The sequence below is a fragment of the Rhineura floridana genome, chromosome 11, assembly GCF_030035675.1.
Source record: "Rhineura floridana isolate rRhiFlo1 chromosome 11, rRhiFlo1.hap2, whole genome shotgun sequence".
NCBI lineage: Eukaryota > Metazoa > Chordata > Lepidosauria > Squamata > Rhineuridae > Rhineura > Rhineura floridana.
Window position 1 is genome coordinate 18221538 of NC_084490.1, and position 16411 is coordinate 18237948.

General features: G+C 45.5%; 1 protein-coding gene across 1 annotated transcript; it reads right to left on the reverse strand.

The window, feature by feature from the left end:
• Positions 1-1324: 1324 nt before the first annotated feature.
• On the reverse strand, positions 1325-16221 carry PRRT2 (proline rich transmembrane protein 2). The gene is made up of 4 exons (XM_061591599.1): positions 16160-16221; positions 6492-7095; positions 4543-4675; positions 1325-1335 (listed from the first exon to the last, which is right to left on the reverse strand). The coding sequence occupies exons 2-4, from the start codon at positions 7080-7082 to the stop codon at positions 1325-1327; spliced, it is 735 nt and encodes a 244-aa protein (XP_061447583.1). The 5' UTR covers positions 7083-7095; positions 16160-16221.
• Positions 16222-16411: the final 190 nt, after the last annotated feature.

Sequence of the window (16411 nt, forward strand, 5' to 3'; positions counted from 1 at the left end):
TTCCTTTTCCCTAACTGTTGAAGAATCTTGTGCAACCCAACAGCTTGTTGGCCCTACTCTAATAGCTACAACTGGTCCTCTGGGGGGGGGGGGAGCCATTTTAGCACATGTCCCATTAATGCTGTTCTCCATCGTTCCCAGTTTTATTAATTCCAACAACCGTCTCATGTAAAAATGTAGCAGCGCCAGTTTTATTCCTTCATGACTGGTGGTTTTTCTTTCCTCTGTTGGCTCGTATGCAGTTCCTTCAACTTCTTGAACTGTCATATTCTTCCTGTTGTGCTTGTTCATTTCACTCGAGGGTTAATGTAATCCGTTTCAGAAAACGCACCACCATTCTTACCAGTCGGTTCCCTTTTTTGCAGGGCCCTCAGGTTATTCTTTCTCCTCCATTGCCTCTTCCACATTCTCACTTTTACGCTTCAACTTCCACCAGTCTCATTTGTTAAAATTGTTTTGCTGGAAGCTGTATTCATTCCCTTGACATTGATTTTATTCCTTCCTCCAGCCAATAACATAAATCTCACTGTCATTCTCTTTCCTGTTGACTGGCTGGGTGATTTGGTTATATAAGCCAACCTTTACGCCTTATGGGTTTGCAACCAAATCCATGTTGCCATAGCCTCCTTGTTAGCACATCTCCTGATGCAATAGTTCACTCACTACAAACTCCTACCTACAAAACATTCAACGCTCTGGTCCCTTTCCTGCTCATTCCTGCTTGTTGTCTTTGTAAACATGATGAGAGCAGGAGATCTAAGAAGTGTCTCTTCTCTTTCTGCCGCTGGTTCTGTCCATTTGTTCCCAGCAAACATGTAAACATGCTCCCCACCTCCTTTCTAGGGGATGGGGAAAAAGAGCTTTTCTCCGGCAGATTATTGTAAACATGGAATATCGAAAGAGTTTTATTTGCTGTTGAAATTTGGCAGTGGATGGAAGATGGGCAGATGGGTCATTGGTTGAATAGATGACTGGATGGATGGAAGGAGAATGAGAGAGAGACAGGTGGGGAAAGAGAAAACATGGAAAGGGATTCTTATTTCCTCTTTTCCCTCCACCATCTGATTTGCCCCCCCCCTTCATTTTACCTTTTTTGGTTAGCTAACATCCCTAGAAGGATGGGACACATACAAGCATAACAAGATGTTGTTTCTCTCAATTTCACCCCCCTCTCTCTCTCTACTGTCTCCATTCTTGTGCTCCTGTTTTGCATGGTTCAGAGATGGATGGGGACATGGGATGGATGTACTGTACTCATGCTGGCTCCTAGCTCCAAAGATGGATATTTTGGTGCTAGGGATGAAGTGGCAGCCAAGTGCCACCTTCACTGGAACACTGGGGTGGGGGGAAGAGAGAGATTTAGGGGCGGGGAAAACAGGCAAGGGGGTTTGGGGTGGGGTGGGGAATAAGAACACAGGGAAGGAGAACAGAAAAAGGATTTTTTTACTATCTGGAAACAAACATGAGGGGAAAACATTTTCACATATGCCCAATTCAACCTCCCCACACCTGGCTTCCACTGGAATCTGTGGGAATTTCAGCAGGTCATTAGGGAAACAGAATGTGGAAGTTGATGAGTCAACATCAGGGGAAGATAAGGGGGGGTTGCACTTCTTTTCTCCTTTTTTGTTTTGCCTGCTTTAGCCTATGCTGGCAGTAGGAAGTGGGGGAGTTAAAGATGAAAAAGCATTCCAAGGAGAAGTTGTTGGTTACAAAAATGGCCTACTACACTGAATTAGGGTCAAGGTTAGGATTGAAGGCCGAAGCCAACATATCCTTACAAAAAGCACTGTGTAATGAAGGGGTGGGGAACTGGTGGCCATCCGGATGTTGTTGGGACTCTAGTTCCCATCAGCCCAGGCCAACTTGGCCAATAGTTAAGCATAATGGGAGTTCCAGTCCAGCAACATCTGGAGGACCACAGGTTCTCTGCTCCTGGTGTAATGTGTCATAACTTGGATTAAAAACAACAGCTGTGCTGAGGAAGGGGGGCTGCTGTTAAATCTCTGAGGGGAGGAGAACTAGCAAGGAAAGCTGAACATCTAGCAAAAGAGGGAAAATTGACCATTTGAAGCAGCTGGCATTTTCCCCAGACAGGCAGAAGATGGAGGTGTTTGGGACAACTTTATGAGGAAAAGAAAAGCTCTTTAAGAAGATAAGACATTGCCTCACTCCTTAGATAACAGTAATCCTGACTTGCTTTGCCTGAACCCTCCAAATACTTTTGTAGTACAGTATACAGCAATATGTCGGAGGGGTAGGAGAGGCAGTTCCTTTGCTTGTTTGTTTTGGTTTCCCCACAGACATAGTCCGTTCCACGCTACTTGAGTACTACTAACAGGAGGTACAAGTGGGGCCTGCAATAAAATGATGCAGTGTGGAGAGCTCCATATATTCAATGTGCCAGCCAGCCCTGCTTTCTTTTAGGTTACTCCATTCCATACCCCCCCCCGGTTTTCCCTCCACAGACCCCCAGAATTAGCATGGTTAGTCCTCCTTGAGCTTTTTTGGGGGGAGGGGGTTGTCCCTTGGTGGGTTTTTCTTCTAAATATATTTTTCTACTTCTGCAAAACTTGGGGTTCTCCAAGTACTCTGATACTTCCCCCTTTTTCACAGGAGCCCTTGTTTGGCTACATAAGTTAGATTACTGCAATGCACTCTACGTGGGGCTGCCTTTGAAGACGGTTCGGAAACTGCAGCTTGTGCAAAATGCAGCAGCCAGATTGGTAACAGGGACCAGACAGTCCGAACATATAAAACCGATTCTGGCCCGCTTGCATTGGCTGCCTGTATGTTTCCGAGCTCGATTCAAGGTGCTGGTTTTAACCTATAAAGCCTTACACGGCGTGGGACCACAATACCTGAGGGAACACCTCTCCCGATACGAACAAACCTGTAGCACTAAGCTCAACATCTAACGCCCTCCTCTGGGTGCCTACTCCGAAGGAAACTGGGAGGGTGGCAACAAGGGAGAGGGCCTTCTCAGTGGTGGCCCCCAAATTATGGAATGATCTCCCTGACAAGGTGCGCCTGGTGCCATCACTGTTATCTTTTCGGCGCCAGGTCAAGACTTTCCTTTTCTCCCAGGCATTTTAGCATGTGTTTTTAAATTGTTTTAAATGTTTAAATTGTGTTTTAAATTGTTTTTAAAAGATATGTGTTAAATTTGTATATGTGTTTTTAGGTACTGTAAACCCCCCAGAGAGCTTTGGCTATGGGGTGGTATATAAATACAAAAAATTAATAAATAATAAATAAATAATTCATAACTGGCATAGCTCAGCTCCTGAATTATATCTGTGTGCATATATATCTATTATCTATCGAGAGGCTCACTGGCCTCTCTGAAGACAAGACAATTGAGACTGACGCAAGGACAGCCATTTTGGAGCAGCTTCCTCTTACTTAAGCAGCCCTCTTCCATTGGGGAAGGGCCATAGCTCAGTAGTAAACATATGCTTTGCATGCAGAAGGTCCCAGATTCAGTCCCCAGCATCTCCAACTATGGCTGGGAATGTCCCCAGTCTGAAACTCTGGAGAGTCATTGCCAATCAGTGCAAACAATACTGGGCTACATAGAAAAGTATAGAAGCCCCAAGATGCCGGAAGGAGAGGAACGCAGATGATAAAATTCCAATTGAATTTATTGAAAAAATAATAAGCCCAACGCGTTTCAGCCACACAAAACTCAGCCTTCGTCAGGGGCTAAAATGTATACAGATTCCACGTTCGGTACGTGAGTATCCAGTTTGTTCCTTTTCCTGTTTATGGTTTGGTTGTACATTGTACGTAGCAATTTGATACGGATATATTACTGATCAGATCTTTATGTTTATTCATTTTAGCCCCTGATGAAGGCCGAGTTTTGTGTGGCCGAAACGCGTTGGGCTCATTATTTTTCCAATAAATTCAACTGGAATTTTATCATCTGCGTTCATCTCCTTCCGGCATCTTGGGGCTTCCCCTCCCTTCCCTCACTCTCCCCCCCCCCGACTCGGTATAAGGCAGCTTTCTATGTTCCATGAGCTCAGAGAGGGTAACCCTTTTTAGAATTATATAAAGGGGCTGCTTGTCTAGAAATTGCCCCTTTTGGCATATGGCTGACTGTTGACTGCTGTGGCAGGTACTGGCTTTTAAAAACATATGATTATCACCTGCGTGTGCCCCACAGCTCCCAGGTCCTTTCAGAGTCATGCAGTCATCAGTTTCCAACCCAAATATGCTGTCAGATGGAACGTATCCAAATGAGCAATGACAGTCATGTTCCTTTCAGAGAGGCACCATCCTCCATGAGGGGCTCCACCTCTAGGCCCACTGTATCCCGTCATACTTTGTACTAACTGCTAAGCCCTGCTCTAACCACATAGAATTGGTCTCATATGTTACTTTTTCAAAGAACAAACATTCTGAAATTAAATCATTCAAATTTCTCTGTGCTGGAGCAGAAGTCTGAGCAACGGGATCTGAACTCAAAGGATGAGATATTTATGGTTAAATAAGACTCTGAAAGTCTCGTCCACCTCTGACTTCCTGGATACTCACCTCCAAAGTTGATGGCACAAGAGGCTACAATTATGAGCACCCCCCCGACCAATGCCACAATGCTCAGCAGTTTTGCGACCCGTCCCAGCCGCCGGGCCCCATCAATGTCTCCCTGCTGGAAGCTGTTACGGGACTGACAAGGAAGTAAAAAGAAAAAGAAAAGCAAGGGTCAGGTAATTGTCCTAGTATACTTACATGGATAGCAACCGTTTAAAAAGGAAGAACAGGGAGAATAGAAAGAGAAATTAAAACATATACTCTCCAACACTGTCAGAAGAACACTAGCATAACCAGGCAGGGCCAGACTTCAGGGGGCCCTCAGCACAGTGCCACTAGTGCCACCCCACAACATTCACACACCCCGCCCCAATGCAGTTGTGCAGTATTTTTTTCCCCGCTACAACACCCCTCACTACCCTATGCTATAGATTTCATAGATCTATAGATTGAGGGCATTGCTTTTTGGGTAAAACAATAGGGCAGCCTTTCCCAACCAGTGTGCCTCCAGATGTTGTTGGACCACAACTCCCATCAGCCTCAGCCAGCATTGTCAATGGTCAGGACGATGGGAGTTGTGGTCCAACAACATCTGGAGGCACACTGGTTGGGAAAGGCTGCAATAGGGGAACACTAAAACAGCCATCCAGGGGACTGGTGGGGAGGGCAGTGAGTGGTGGCAGAGCTGGGTCAGGTCAGAGAGGGGCCCTTCTGAGCTCCTGGAGCCCTCAGCCACTGTTCAGCCTGGCTAACTGCTGGCATTGGGCCTGTACCCTGGTAGCTGAGGAGGGGGAACTGCATGCTTGGTGTCCTTCTCAAGGCTGCAGGCTCAGTCCTCAGCATCTTCAGTGGAAGGAGTCTCAGGTAGCAGGAGCTGGGCAGGATCTCTGTCTAAGCACCTGGAAAGCTGCTACAAGTCAAAAGGGACAGTCGCTAGATGGACCAGTCATATATAAGGCAGCTGCATCAGTTCATGTGGTTTGGAGGCATCTAATGCTATGGCAATGGCAAAGCTACACTGCTGTGATCCTGGTCTCTGCTTGGATAGAAGACCGCTCTAAGGCCCATATGTTAGCTACTCTGAGCTTTCTAATGGGAGCGCAAGACAGAAGGAAACTAGGCACAATTATTTAAGGCTGCAGTCCTACACATACTTACCTAGAAGTAAATCTCATTGAACTCAGTGGGATTTACTTCTGAGTAGACATGCAAAGGATTTCACAGCAAAAGGCTCATAGGGTGGGAATGAGTACCCAAAATTGATTTGTGTGGTCTGCTGGCATGAGCTGCCAAATAAATTTTAAACTATCTAATAGGTTTTACAAAATGTGTGCCATAAAGAAAATCTTCAAGTAGGTTGGTCAGCATTCGAGGAGGTGCTCCAGACTGCCTTTCCATGTGGGTAGAGCTACCTGCAAGGAGGTGCTTCACCCTGAGGGTTTAAGAAGCAGGCTGGGCCACTTGTCCATAAGTAGGGTATATTTCTTCCTTTGCTGCTGCTCTGTTCCCTCATGAAAGTGGCAAGCATGCAAAAAAAAACCAAACCCCAAAAGAAACCAGCAGAGAAGATTGACCTTGAACACGGGTGAGGAACCTCCAGCCCAGGGAAGAATCAGAGTCCTCCCCACACCCCTCACGCCAACTTTGACAGATGGCCTGGACCCCCACCTGTCAGTCACCATGACATTCATTTGTTGACAGTTGGATGACCACATCCAACGGTCAAAGTTGGCCTGCAGGGTGGTGGTAGTGGTAGGAGAGATAAAGATCTGGCCCTCTGAGCTCAGAACGTTCCCCACCCCTGACCTGAAACCTCAAGGGACAAATTGAAGAAGGAAAAATCAAAACAAATGCAACAAAGAAGCATTTATGTGGTCTGTGTGTGTGTATCAAAGCAACTGGTGGCTCTCATAGTTTTCACAACCCCTGGCAGCCACTCCCTTTGCACTTACCATGACAGAGTACACAAAGGCAACAATGTTGATGGGCCAAATAGGGCAGAAACAGGAGAGGGCAGCAATGAATATGTAGTCTTTGGGTTTCTCCCCAGCTTCACCAGCTGCTGATGCTATGGTTGAGGCCTGCCGGCTCAGGCTGGCCCGCGGAGATCCTGCCGATCCCGCTAAGTGTACCTGAGACCCAGACAAACTGCTCCTCATGACAGCCCGTGGGTCACCATTGACACTGTTCTGGGGCTTCAGGTCATTCAACGAGGCTGATTTGGAACGCGCTGGGGGGCTACTGGGTGGGGCTGTGGTGGTCCCTAGCTCCTCAGCTGAGCCAGCCCTCAGCCCTGGGGGATCCCCATTCTCCTGCGGTCCCCCCACAGTCTCCTCCTCAATTGTCACCGTCACCATCACAGGCGATGCGGGGGCCTCTGGTGCTGCTGGGGGGCTCTGAGGTGGGGACTGTGGCTGTGGCTGCTCCTGCAGCTTCCCCTCCACCTGGTCATGTTCCTCAGGATTTCCCTGCTCCTCCTCCTTCTCCTTCCCTTGTTGCTCCTGTTCTGGGGGAGCCTCGTTCTTCTCAGCATCGTCCGACATGACAGGAGGCTACCTGGAGAATTAGAGGAGGGGGGTGTTCACTGTGGAGAACCAGCCAGCTCTTCCCTGCCTCATAACTGTGTAGAATCTGAGCCACAGAACCAATTTTGCAGGCCAAGATTCAAGCTAGGACCATGTGAAGCAATAAGGACCAGTGCTTCTCAGAACACAGGGTACAAGTTCCCAGAGAACCCTGTCCGCTTGCAAAATCCTCTTGAACTGTTCAAGCCCTTCGTATGTCGTTGGACTCCAGTTCTCCTCATCCTTGGCCATGCTAGAGTGCCGTACAAGGTTGGAGTGTGATAGATTTCCCCAACCTTGGTCTAAAGCGATGTGTGGATCAGACGGATGTGAAAATGATGACCAACTTATTAACCATTGCAAAAACTGTGACAGCTTCCTATGGAGAGAAAAGAGCATTGCCTCTCTTCTATCTGATTGGTTTTACAAGATATGAGACCCAGCTGTGATAATGACAGTAAAAAATAAATAAAATGTGATAATGATTATGTATTATTTATATACCGAAGACAACTAAATGTATGATACTCAGTTTGCAAAAAAAATAAAAATGAATGGCTTTTCTTATGTTATGAAATTATAAATTCAGCAATGATGCAAGACCTTATGAATGGTTTCAATTTATTTTGATAGCGCCTATATAAAGAATGACAATGTCACATAATGGATGCTATTTATAGAGCAATTGTCGGCTTTTGTATATGTTTCTCTAATATGATGATTGTTTTATAATATATAATCAATATTATAAAGGTTAACAGAATGCCTCCAAATTTGTACAGAGTATCTTTCCCTTCCTACTGAATAGCAATAGGCAGCTCTTCCCACATGAAAGATTTTGGGATAGTTTTATTTGTTTATTCTCTTTTACAATCTTGAGCACTTTTATTTATTTATTTATTTATTTAATTTAATTTATATACCGCCCTAAGCCCAAGGGCTCTCTGGGCGGTGTACATAAAATAAAACAGTCAGGAATATATAAATACAATAATACAATAAAATCAAGCCAACAAAGGTAAACAAAAATAATCAAACAGCAGCAAAATACAACAATACATATAATAAAACGAATTAAAATGCCTGGGAATATAAAAAGGTTTTCACCTTTGGATGGATGGATGGATGGACGGACGGACGGACGGATGGATGGATGGATGGATGGATGGATGGCTGGATGGATGGCCGGACAGAAGTAACTACTAAACAGGGTATGGGTGGCACCCTCCCAGGTGGGGCTACTTTCCTGTCACCCAACAAGGCCACCCAAAGACATTTTGCTGCCTAAGGCAAAAGATAAGAGGGCATTCCTCATGAGGAAGCCAATTGGACTGGATCTTACTTCAACGCTGGCAATGGGACTCACACCTGAGGCAGCAGGCTAGTTTAGTGGGGCGTATAACATGCTGTGTGGCATACATAGTTCTATCCTCTAACAGAGGAATGGCTGGGGGGGATCAGAAAAAACAGCCAAAGACCGATTCCTCTTCCCACCTCCCTAGCATTTGCCAACTGAGGCAGTTGCCTTTCTCTGCCTTATGATACTGCTGGCCCTGTCACACAAACACACACCATCATCATCATTAACTTACACTCTTTCCAACCAACACAACCTGATATTGCCATTCTAAGTGACTCATACAGCCCTTCAGTTACTGTCTGAACAGCCCATTATCTTTTGAGACAACATAGATCCTTTACTATTTTGCCCCATCATGATCTACAAGACTGACTGAGAAATTATTTATGAAAATCATTTATAAACTGCCTTTCATTTCAAAGAAATTCCAAAGCAATATACAGAACAATAAAACAACATGTGACAATAAAATCCATATCACTAAACCAATAGTAAAACATAAGTATCAGTTACAGTAGCCAGTACTGACAGTCAGGAAAAGTGCTGAGGAAGAGATGCGCTTTTAACTGCCAGCAGAAGTACCCAACAGTTGGTGTCTGCCTGATCTCCAGGGGGATATCATTTTACACAAGGAAGGGGCCACCACGAAAAAGCCCTTCTATGCACTACTGTGTCCTGGACATCTGCAGACTGGTATTTGTCAACAGGACCTCCTCTGTAGATTGTCATTATATTAGCACTGAAATTAAATTTTGCCCAGTTTGCAGTCTGACGGAAATTCAAATTTCAGATTCACCTTTTATGTCCTTAGAAGTGGAGTTTGAGGGATGCTTAACAAAGAGCTTAGTCTTGCCAAATAACTTTCAAGGAATAACATTAAGCATGAACATCAACTAAAGATGACGTTTCTGATTTCAGTTGTGTATTAGTGAGGGTGGGAAAGATTTAAGTAGTTGGGAGACAAAACAATGTACAAAGGCTGATTCTTGGATATATTCAGTTAAATAGCAAAAACAAACCACACATATGCACATATTTTTAAAGGCATGCATAAAATAAAGGAAATTATTAAGTAAAAAAATACTTTAAGAATATGTGTTGTGATTATTTTCTTCTTTTATACTTCACAGTAACTACAACAGTGTTTAGCCACAGAGGATAAAGACTCATGCATCCTCCCTTGACCACTGTTAATTTTTGAATGTAAAGGGATTCGTATCTGTGGCAAGCACACTTAGTACATAGCTCTATCTAATTGTTTAACCCAAGCTACTTGGTGTACAGAACCAACGAGTGGGCTAGAGAGCAGTTAAATCACTCAGTTATGTGGGAGTGTCCCTGCCTTTCTTTAATGGTACTCCTAATACCAGTGCTACAGACTTTTCTCTTGAAACAAAACCAGGAACTGTCATCTTGAAGCTGACATTAGGATGTACAGACTGAATCCAACCAATAAATAAATGTCCAAAATCTAAATCAATAAGGTTGCTACAAACATTAGTCCACTTTTTTTACACAATTCTTATCAATGGCATGCATAAAACTAAAGGCATCCTCTCACCAAAGAATTTAACAGTGTAGGAATTGTGAGAAGGGTTAAGTACAAACTGAAATATTTGGGACTACCTTTGATTCTCTGGAAACAACAGGCATAAAACTGACAGTCCAGTGAGCTACACACTCTAAACTGGCAATGTGACAGGGTCCTACAGCCAATCATAGCTCCCCAACAAATGTACCTGTATAATACATAGAAATTTGCAAACAGGTGTTTGTTGCATCCATTCTTTACATTTTAAGGAGTATGCTTAAGATATTTATTTAACATGGCAAAAATGCAATGTATGAACCGGCCTTGTATCAGTGTGAGCAAGTTGACATGAAAACTGAGCTTTGGCTGATATGCCAGCTATACCTGCCACTGGGCGATCAAGCCACTGTCATTAATGCTTTGGTGACTTCCAGATGAGACTACTGTGAAGCACTCTACATGGGACTGTCTCTGAAGACTATTTGAGAACTTCCGCTGGTGCAGAATGCAGCAGCCCACCTGTTAATGGGTGCAGACTGCTTTTCTTAAATTTCACCGATTTTGAGACTTCTGCCCTAGTTCAGGTCCTAGAGGGCTAAAGTCCTAATTATCTGATGTATAAATACAGTAGGCACTTAAATCTTCCAATGAGATCTTAAGATCTTCAGAGGCCCTGCTGCAGACTCCGTGATATGGAGAGGATAGATTCACTTCCAATAGGAGCAGGGTCTTCACAGTGGCAGCTCTAATGCTCTGGAAAATCTTTCTAAGACAGGTGCATACAGCCTCTCCCCTGCTATCCTTCTAAAAGTGAATTCAAACTTTAATTTTTCAGAAAGGCTTTAGAAATCAATTGTTTGTCATATTTTGCTTATTTGCTTGGTTCCTGCTTATATTGCTGTGGTACTTGTTTGTTTATCAGTCACAATTGATGGTTTGCTTTATTGTTGGTGCACAGTTTTTGTGATTAACATTGTGAACCGCTGTGCATTTGTTGTTGTTTTATGAACAGTGGTAGACAGACATAACATAAATAAATAATAGTATTTCCTAGTTGGCATCCTGTGGTCTGTTGGGAGTGGACACTGCTAAGGCAAGTGCTGCAGTGAATCTAGCTGTGTAACACTAAAGCAGTCTCTCATCATATGTAGAACTGTTAACTGGATGGCATTAGCAAAAGCCACAAAGTTCCATATGATAGTGTGAAAGTGCATGCACTATTAGTTACATTTCTAACTGGCGTTTCTTCCATAACTGAATTCAAAATTGTGTATATCCCCCAGCCAGACACTGACCAGACCTGGACTTGCTTAGCTTCGTTCAGTATGGTGGCCTTCAGACTGTGCCCAAGAACTCACAAAGTCAGATGACACCAAGTCAGCAAGTCAAGACAACATGCACATGTGCAGCCCCAAAATATCCAGTGTAAAAAATATCTTGCATCCGATGACCAGGAATTGGAAATGATAATGAGAGTTCACATCCGATCCAAGGAGAGAAAAATAGTAGAAATTATATTGTGTTGCAGAACCAGAAGCTGTTGAATATTGGCAGATGCCAAGAGGTCTTTCATCACAGTGAGTTTGGCAAAACAGAAGCAGGCTCTCACCAAATACAAGATCTGTGCACACCAAATTGAACTGGGGAGGGCAGAAGCGGGTAGAAGCTATATTGAATAATCTTAAACTCATTGATTCCACAGAGGAGAAATTAAAATTCTGCGGGCATAATTCTTATTTCAGACTCTTTCCTAGGTCTTGTTTCACCTTGCTTGATCTAGTTATCACTACTCTCCATCTTAAATCTCTTCCTATCACAGCCTTCGCCAAGAAACTCCAGGGTGAGAACTGACCAACCTCAAGCATTGTCTTCTTTTCCTACCTCTTGAAGAACTGAGGCAATTGGCCTGGGCACAAGTGTAAAAGTGCATGCAGAGGCAACATATTTTTGGGAAGTATGATCAGTTGTGTGCAGGGGTGTGGATCACTGTTAGAAGAGAGAGAGAAGCTGGAGGGAGTTGGTGTAGATCTGGCAGAGAGAAAAGACTGGAGGGAAGAAAACTGATTTTCTGTGAAGAACACCAAATCACATTGGGGGGCTGAAGAGGCGAGGTGTGGGCTCTATGGGCTGTATCTGGTCTAGGGGCCAGGAGTTTCTCATTCCCAACCAGCATACTGCATTAATTTTCCTGTGGATATCAATGGGACTGATCCTAATTGCATTTGCTCAGAAGCAAATCCTGGTGACTTAAATGAAAATATCTCTCCTAGGTCAATGTCCATAATTTTTTTAGCCAGGCTTTGGCTTGATTATGCTCAGACTTCAGAGCACAGTCCACTGGGATGGTCTCCTGCCCAAGCTCAATTGAAAGGAATGGAAAACATAAAACAGCATTTGGAGAGAAGCAACAACCAAGGGAAATTCAGAGTTCTTCTGCAGAGGCATAAGTAGGTTAGGGATTCATCTCTCAAGGATGCAGGAGGTTCTGTTGATGCTTCGCTGCCTACAACCTGGTGGCCACCATGGCATCCTCCAAAGCTGCTTTGTCTTCTGTGATTTCCCATACACACATATATACACTTGTCTGGAAAGAGTAGCAGGACTGGTTTTAATGGAATGGCTATTAAAGGGATGGCCAGTGTGGCATAGTGGTTAGAATGTTGGACCAGGACCTGGGAGACCAAGGTTTTAATCCCCACTCAGCCATGAAGCTCACTGGGTGACCTTGAGCCTGTCACCATCTGTCAGCTTAATCTACCTCACAAAGTTGTTGTGAGGATAAAATGGGGAGCGGGGAGAGCCATGTACAGCTTGAGCTCCTTGGAGGAAAAGGTGATCCAGAAATGTAAGAAGTAATCAATACATTTTATAAAGTGCTACAACAATTGAAATTATGTACTGGTTACTAGCTACCACACTCCTACTTTTTGACTGACATACTATTTGACTGATACATAAATGTAAATGTACTGCCTTCAAGTTGACATGGCTGTGTGGGGATTTGAACCGTGGTCTCCCAGGTCGTAGTCCAACCACTACGCCACACTGGCTCTCCGAATGATACATAGATGCTATGATTAAGATGCTGGCTGGCCCATGGATGCCACAACAGATTATCTGACTGAGACTTACACCGCCATCCAAATCCTGTGGGACCCCCACCCAGACATGGAACACCTGCACATGACAAACACAGATGTGCTTGACATGCTGCCCCTCATTGTCCCACATAGTGCAACTGTCACCCCCATGATTTCTCTATTTAGCAGGCACACAGACAAGACTAACATGTGAATCACTTTGTGTGATTTAGACACACTCACGCATGCACACACACCCCCAACACTGATATTAACTGTAACCTAACACCTGATGTGCACAAACTGAGTTTATGACAAACTCTAAAACAATGGATGCGGATTCTTAACCCATTCCCTTTCTCCTCACACTTTCATATACTCTGCATGCATTCTGATTGCACACCACATAGCAGATGTGACCACAACAATAAATCCCGGGCCAACACTTGTCTCTTTGCCTGACACCTCCAATTAGCCTGACCAATCTGTCTCTGTGTTTGACATCCCCAACAATTCCAGCCGAATTACTGATCCTGGCAACCAACTGCCGTAACTCAAACAGATGCCCTATGTGGGAAGGCTGATTTCCTCATCCGTTGAAGTCATGCACCATTGATATCATACTGACAGACATGATGGTCAACACTCTCTCACACACACCCCTGCTAAGTATTTTTTCTTATAAGAAGAAATGGGAAACATACACAGCATAGTGCTGATTCAGACTCTCCCTGCCCTTTAACTTAGGGTAAATCTGTGTGCTTTGCCTCTCATCAGTTCAGCCTCTACAAGCAGCCACGTTAAGCTTGCTGCAAGCTGCAAATATGCGCCTGCAAAAAGACCTCTTAGGAGGGTTAGGGAGAGCAGATGGACTTCTGGTATGTATTTCTATCAAACAAAATGGGAATGATCTTACATTTAGTTATGCAAGTGTTATAAAATCATGTAAGTTTCATTTGAGCTCCAGCTGGGAAGGAGGGAGCTTGAGCCGTTGCTGGGGCCATGGGGCACAGAGTTAGTACTTGAGAATTTTGGAACGGATTTCCTTTCTCAGAGAAACCACCTGGCCTGGGACACAGGATGCCATGTGTGAATGTGCCCCATGCTACACATAGACAGCATTTCCTCGCTCTGGCCCGCCCCATGCTCAGCTCAATGTCTAAAACCACGCCCAATTGGCTAACCCAACTTTGCCTTTCCCCTCCTTCACGTATCCTTTTATAGCCACCCACAACCATTCCTCCCTCTCTTTTTTTCGGCTGCTTCCACACTCCTTCCATGGCCCACATAGTTCCCCTCTTCCTCCTGTACCATGACATTTTCTTGTTCATAGTATCCATCCCACATCACCTTCCCGCCATCACCATCTCCTAAACCTCCTCCCTCGGTTACTCCCCTTTCTCTCCTCCACCCTACTCCTGGTTGAAACTTGCTTCCACAAATTCTTCGCTCCTTACCTGTTTACCTCACTTCTTCCCAGGCTGCATACACACCATACATTTAAAGCACGTTTCCCTCAACCCGAATTCTGGGAACCGTAGTTTTGTTAAGGGTGCTGGGAAACGTAGTTCTGTGAGGGGGTAAACTACAGTTCCGGGTGTTATTTTTTGGTGGGGGTGCTTTAAATGTATGGTGTGTATGCAGCCCCGATCTTTCGCTCATCCTCCCATCGACTTCACTCCCTACTTCAGAACCTTCTGCTTCCCCGACTCCACCGCCTTCTCCTACCAGGGACAGCTCCTTACAACCCTTTCCTAACTCTGTTTGTAAGCCTTCCGCCCCTCCCCCAGAAAAACTCGTCTTCTGCCCTTATTTATCTACTCGTCCTCACATCCATGTATCCACACCTCCTTCCTTGTGACCCTCCCAACACACTCTCCCACTCGGAAATATCCCCTCATACGCTTGAAGGACCCCCTTTAGCCTGCCACCAGCCATTCCCTGCCCCCTTTCCCACTACAGCCCCTTTCAAAGACTTGTGGTGAAATCCCATGCAGGTCTACTCAGAAGTCAGACCAGTTGAGTTCATTCCCAGGAAAGAGTGTATCACATGGTAGTTGAGCAGTTACTCACCGCACCTGCCCTCCCCCTTCCCCTCACCCTCTTTTTGTTTCAACTCCCCAGAAACACCCACGACACCCCCACACCTTTTCTGTTCCCTCAATTTCTTTTCAACTCCACTCACACCCCTTTCTCCCTCCCTCCACACCCATTTCTGAGCATAACTATTACCGTGCTTCTCCCACTCACCCTCTTCTTCAGCACGCCCGCTCATGGCTCCCCTCTCCTGCAAGCCCCCAGATCCACCTCCCTGCACAAGCCCCTCCAACTATTCAATCCATTATATCAACCCCCAACCGACCGAGGCCCCCTCCAGTGTCTTCCCCAAGCCACCACCCAGGTTTCACCTCCTTCCACCACACAACCCACTGCTCCCCACCTTTTGATGGGCTGCACATTTCCCTCCCCATTACCTTTTATTCCCCACTTCTGTGCCCATAGATGACACCAACCCAGCCGGAGATGGGCTACAGGGCACCCTACATATTCACTCCCGTCCGTCCTCCCTCCCACCTACTACTCCCTACTGCCCCGCCCTCACTTCCCACCCATACATCCCAACCACCAGATGCCCTACGAGGAGCCCCCTATCTTTCAGCCCCTTCTCCATTGCCATCACTATGAAAAAGCACTTATCCCCCACCCCGCATCCTTTTTCCCGTTCACACCCATCCCTGCCTGCTTACTTCGGTCCCCTTGCTTTCCCCCGCCCGCTTGCCGCAGCACCGTTATCTACAGTTTAAAGACAAATAGATAAAGAGGGATTTGGGGGAAGATGGACCAAGGCAGGGTGTCTTTTCTCCTACCTGGGATCCTGGCTGTGTCCAGCAGTTGGCAGAAGCGGGTGGGGTGGGCAAATGGCTGGCAGGATTAGTGCCCCCCCTTATGCACACATCACACCCTCCCTCTTTCTGCTGTATCCCTCCTCTCCCCTCCCTGGCACAAGAGGGAGGAATAGATGGGGAAATGAAGCCTCCGCCCCCCTTTCACTCCCCCCCCAAACCCACCTCTCTTACTTGTTCACTGGGCAGCTTTGTCTGCAAAGACGCCCCTTCCCCTCCCTTTCCACTGATGTGCATCAAATGGTCTAATCGACCCGCTTCTTCAATGCAAGCTGGTGGGTGAGGGTAGTTGTGGCTTGGGTTTTATGAAGAATCAGCTGATCTGATAGGGACGTTAGCAGAGAGGGTGTTGGTACTGGAAGCATCCCACATATTCTGTATCTCCCCTCTACCTCTACCCCCCCTCAATAGACCAAAACTTCACATCAGCAAGC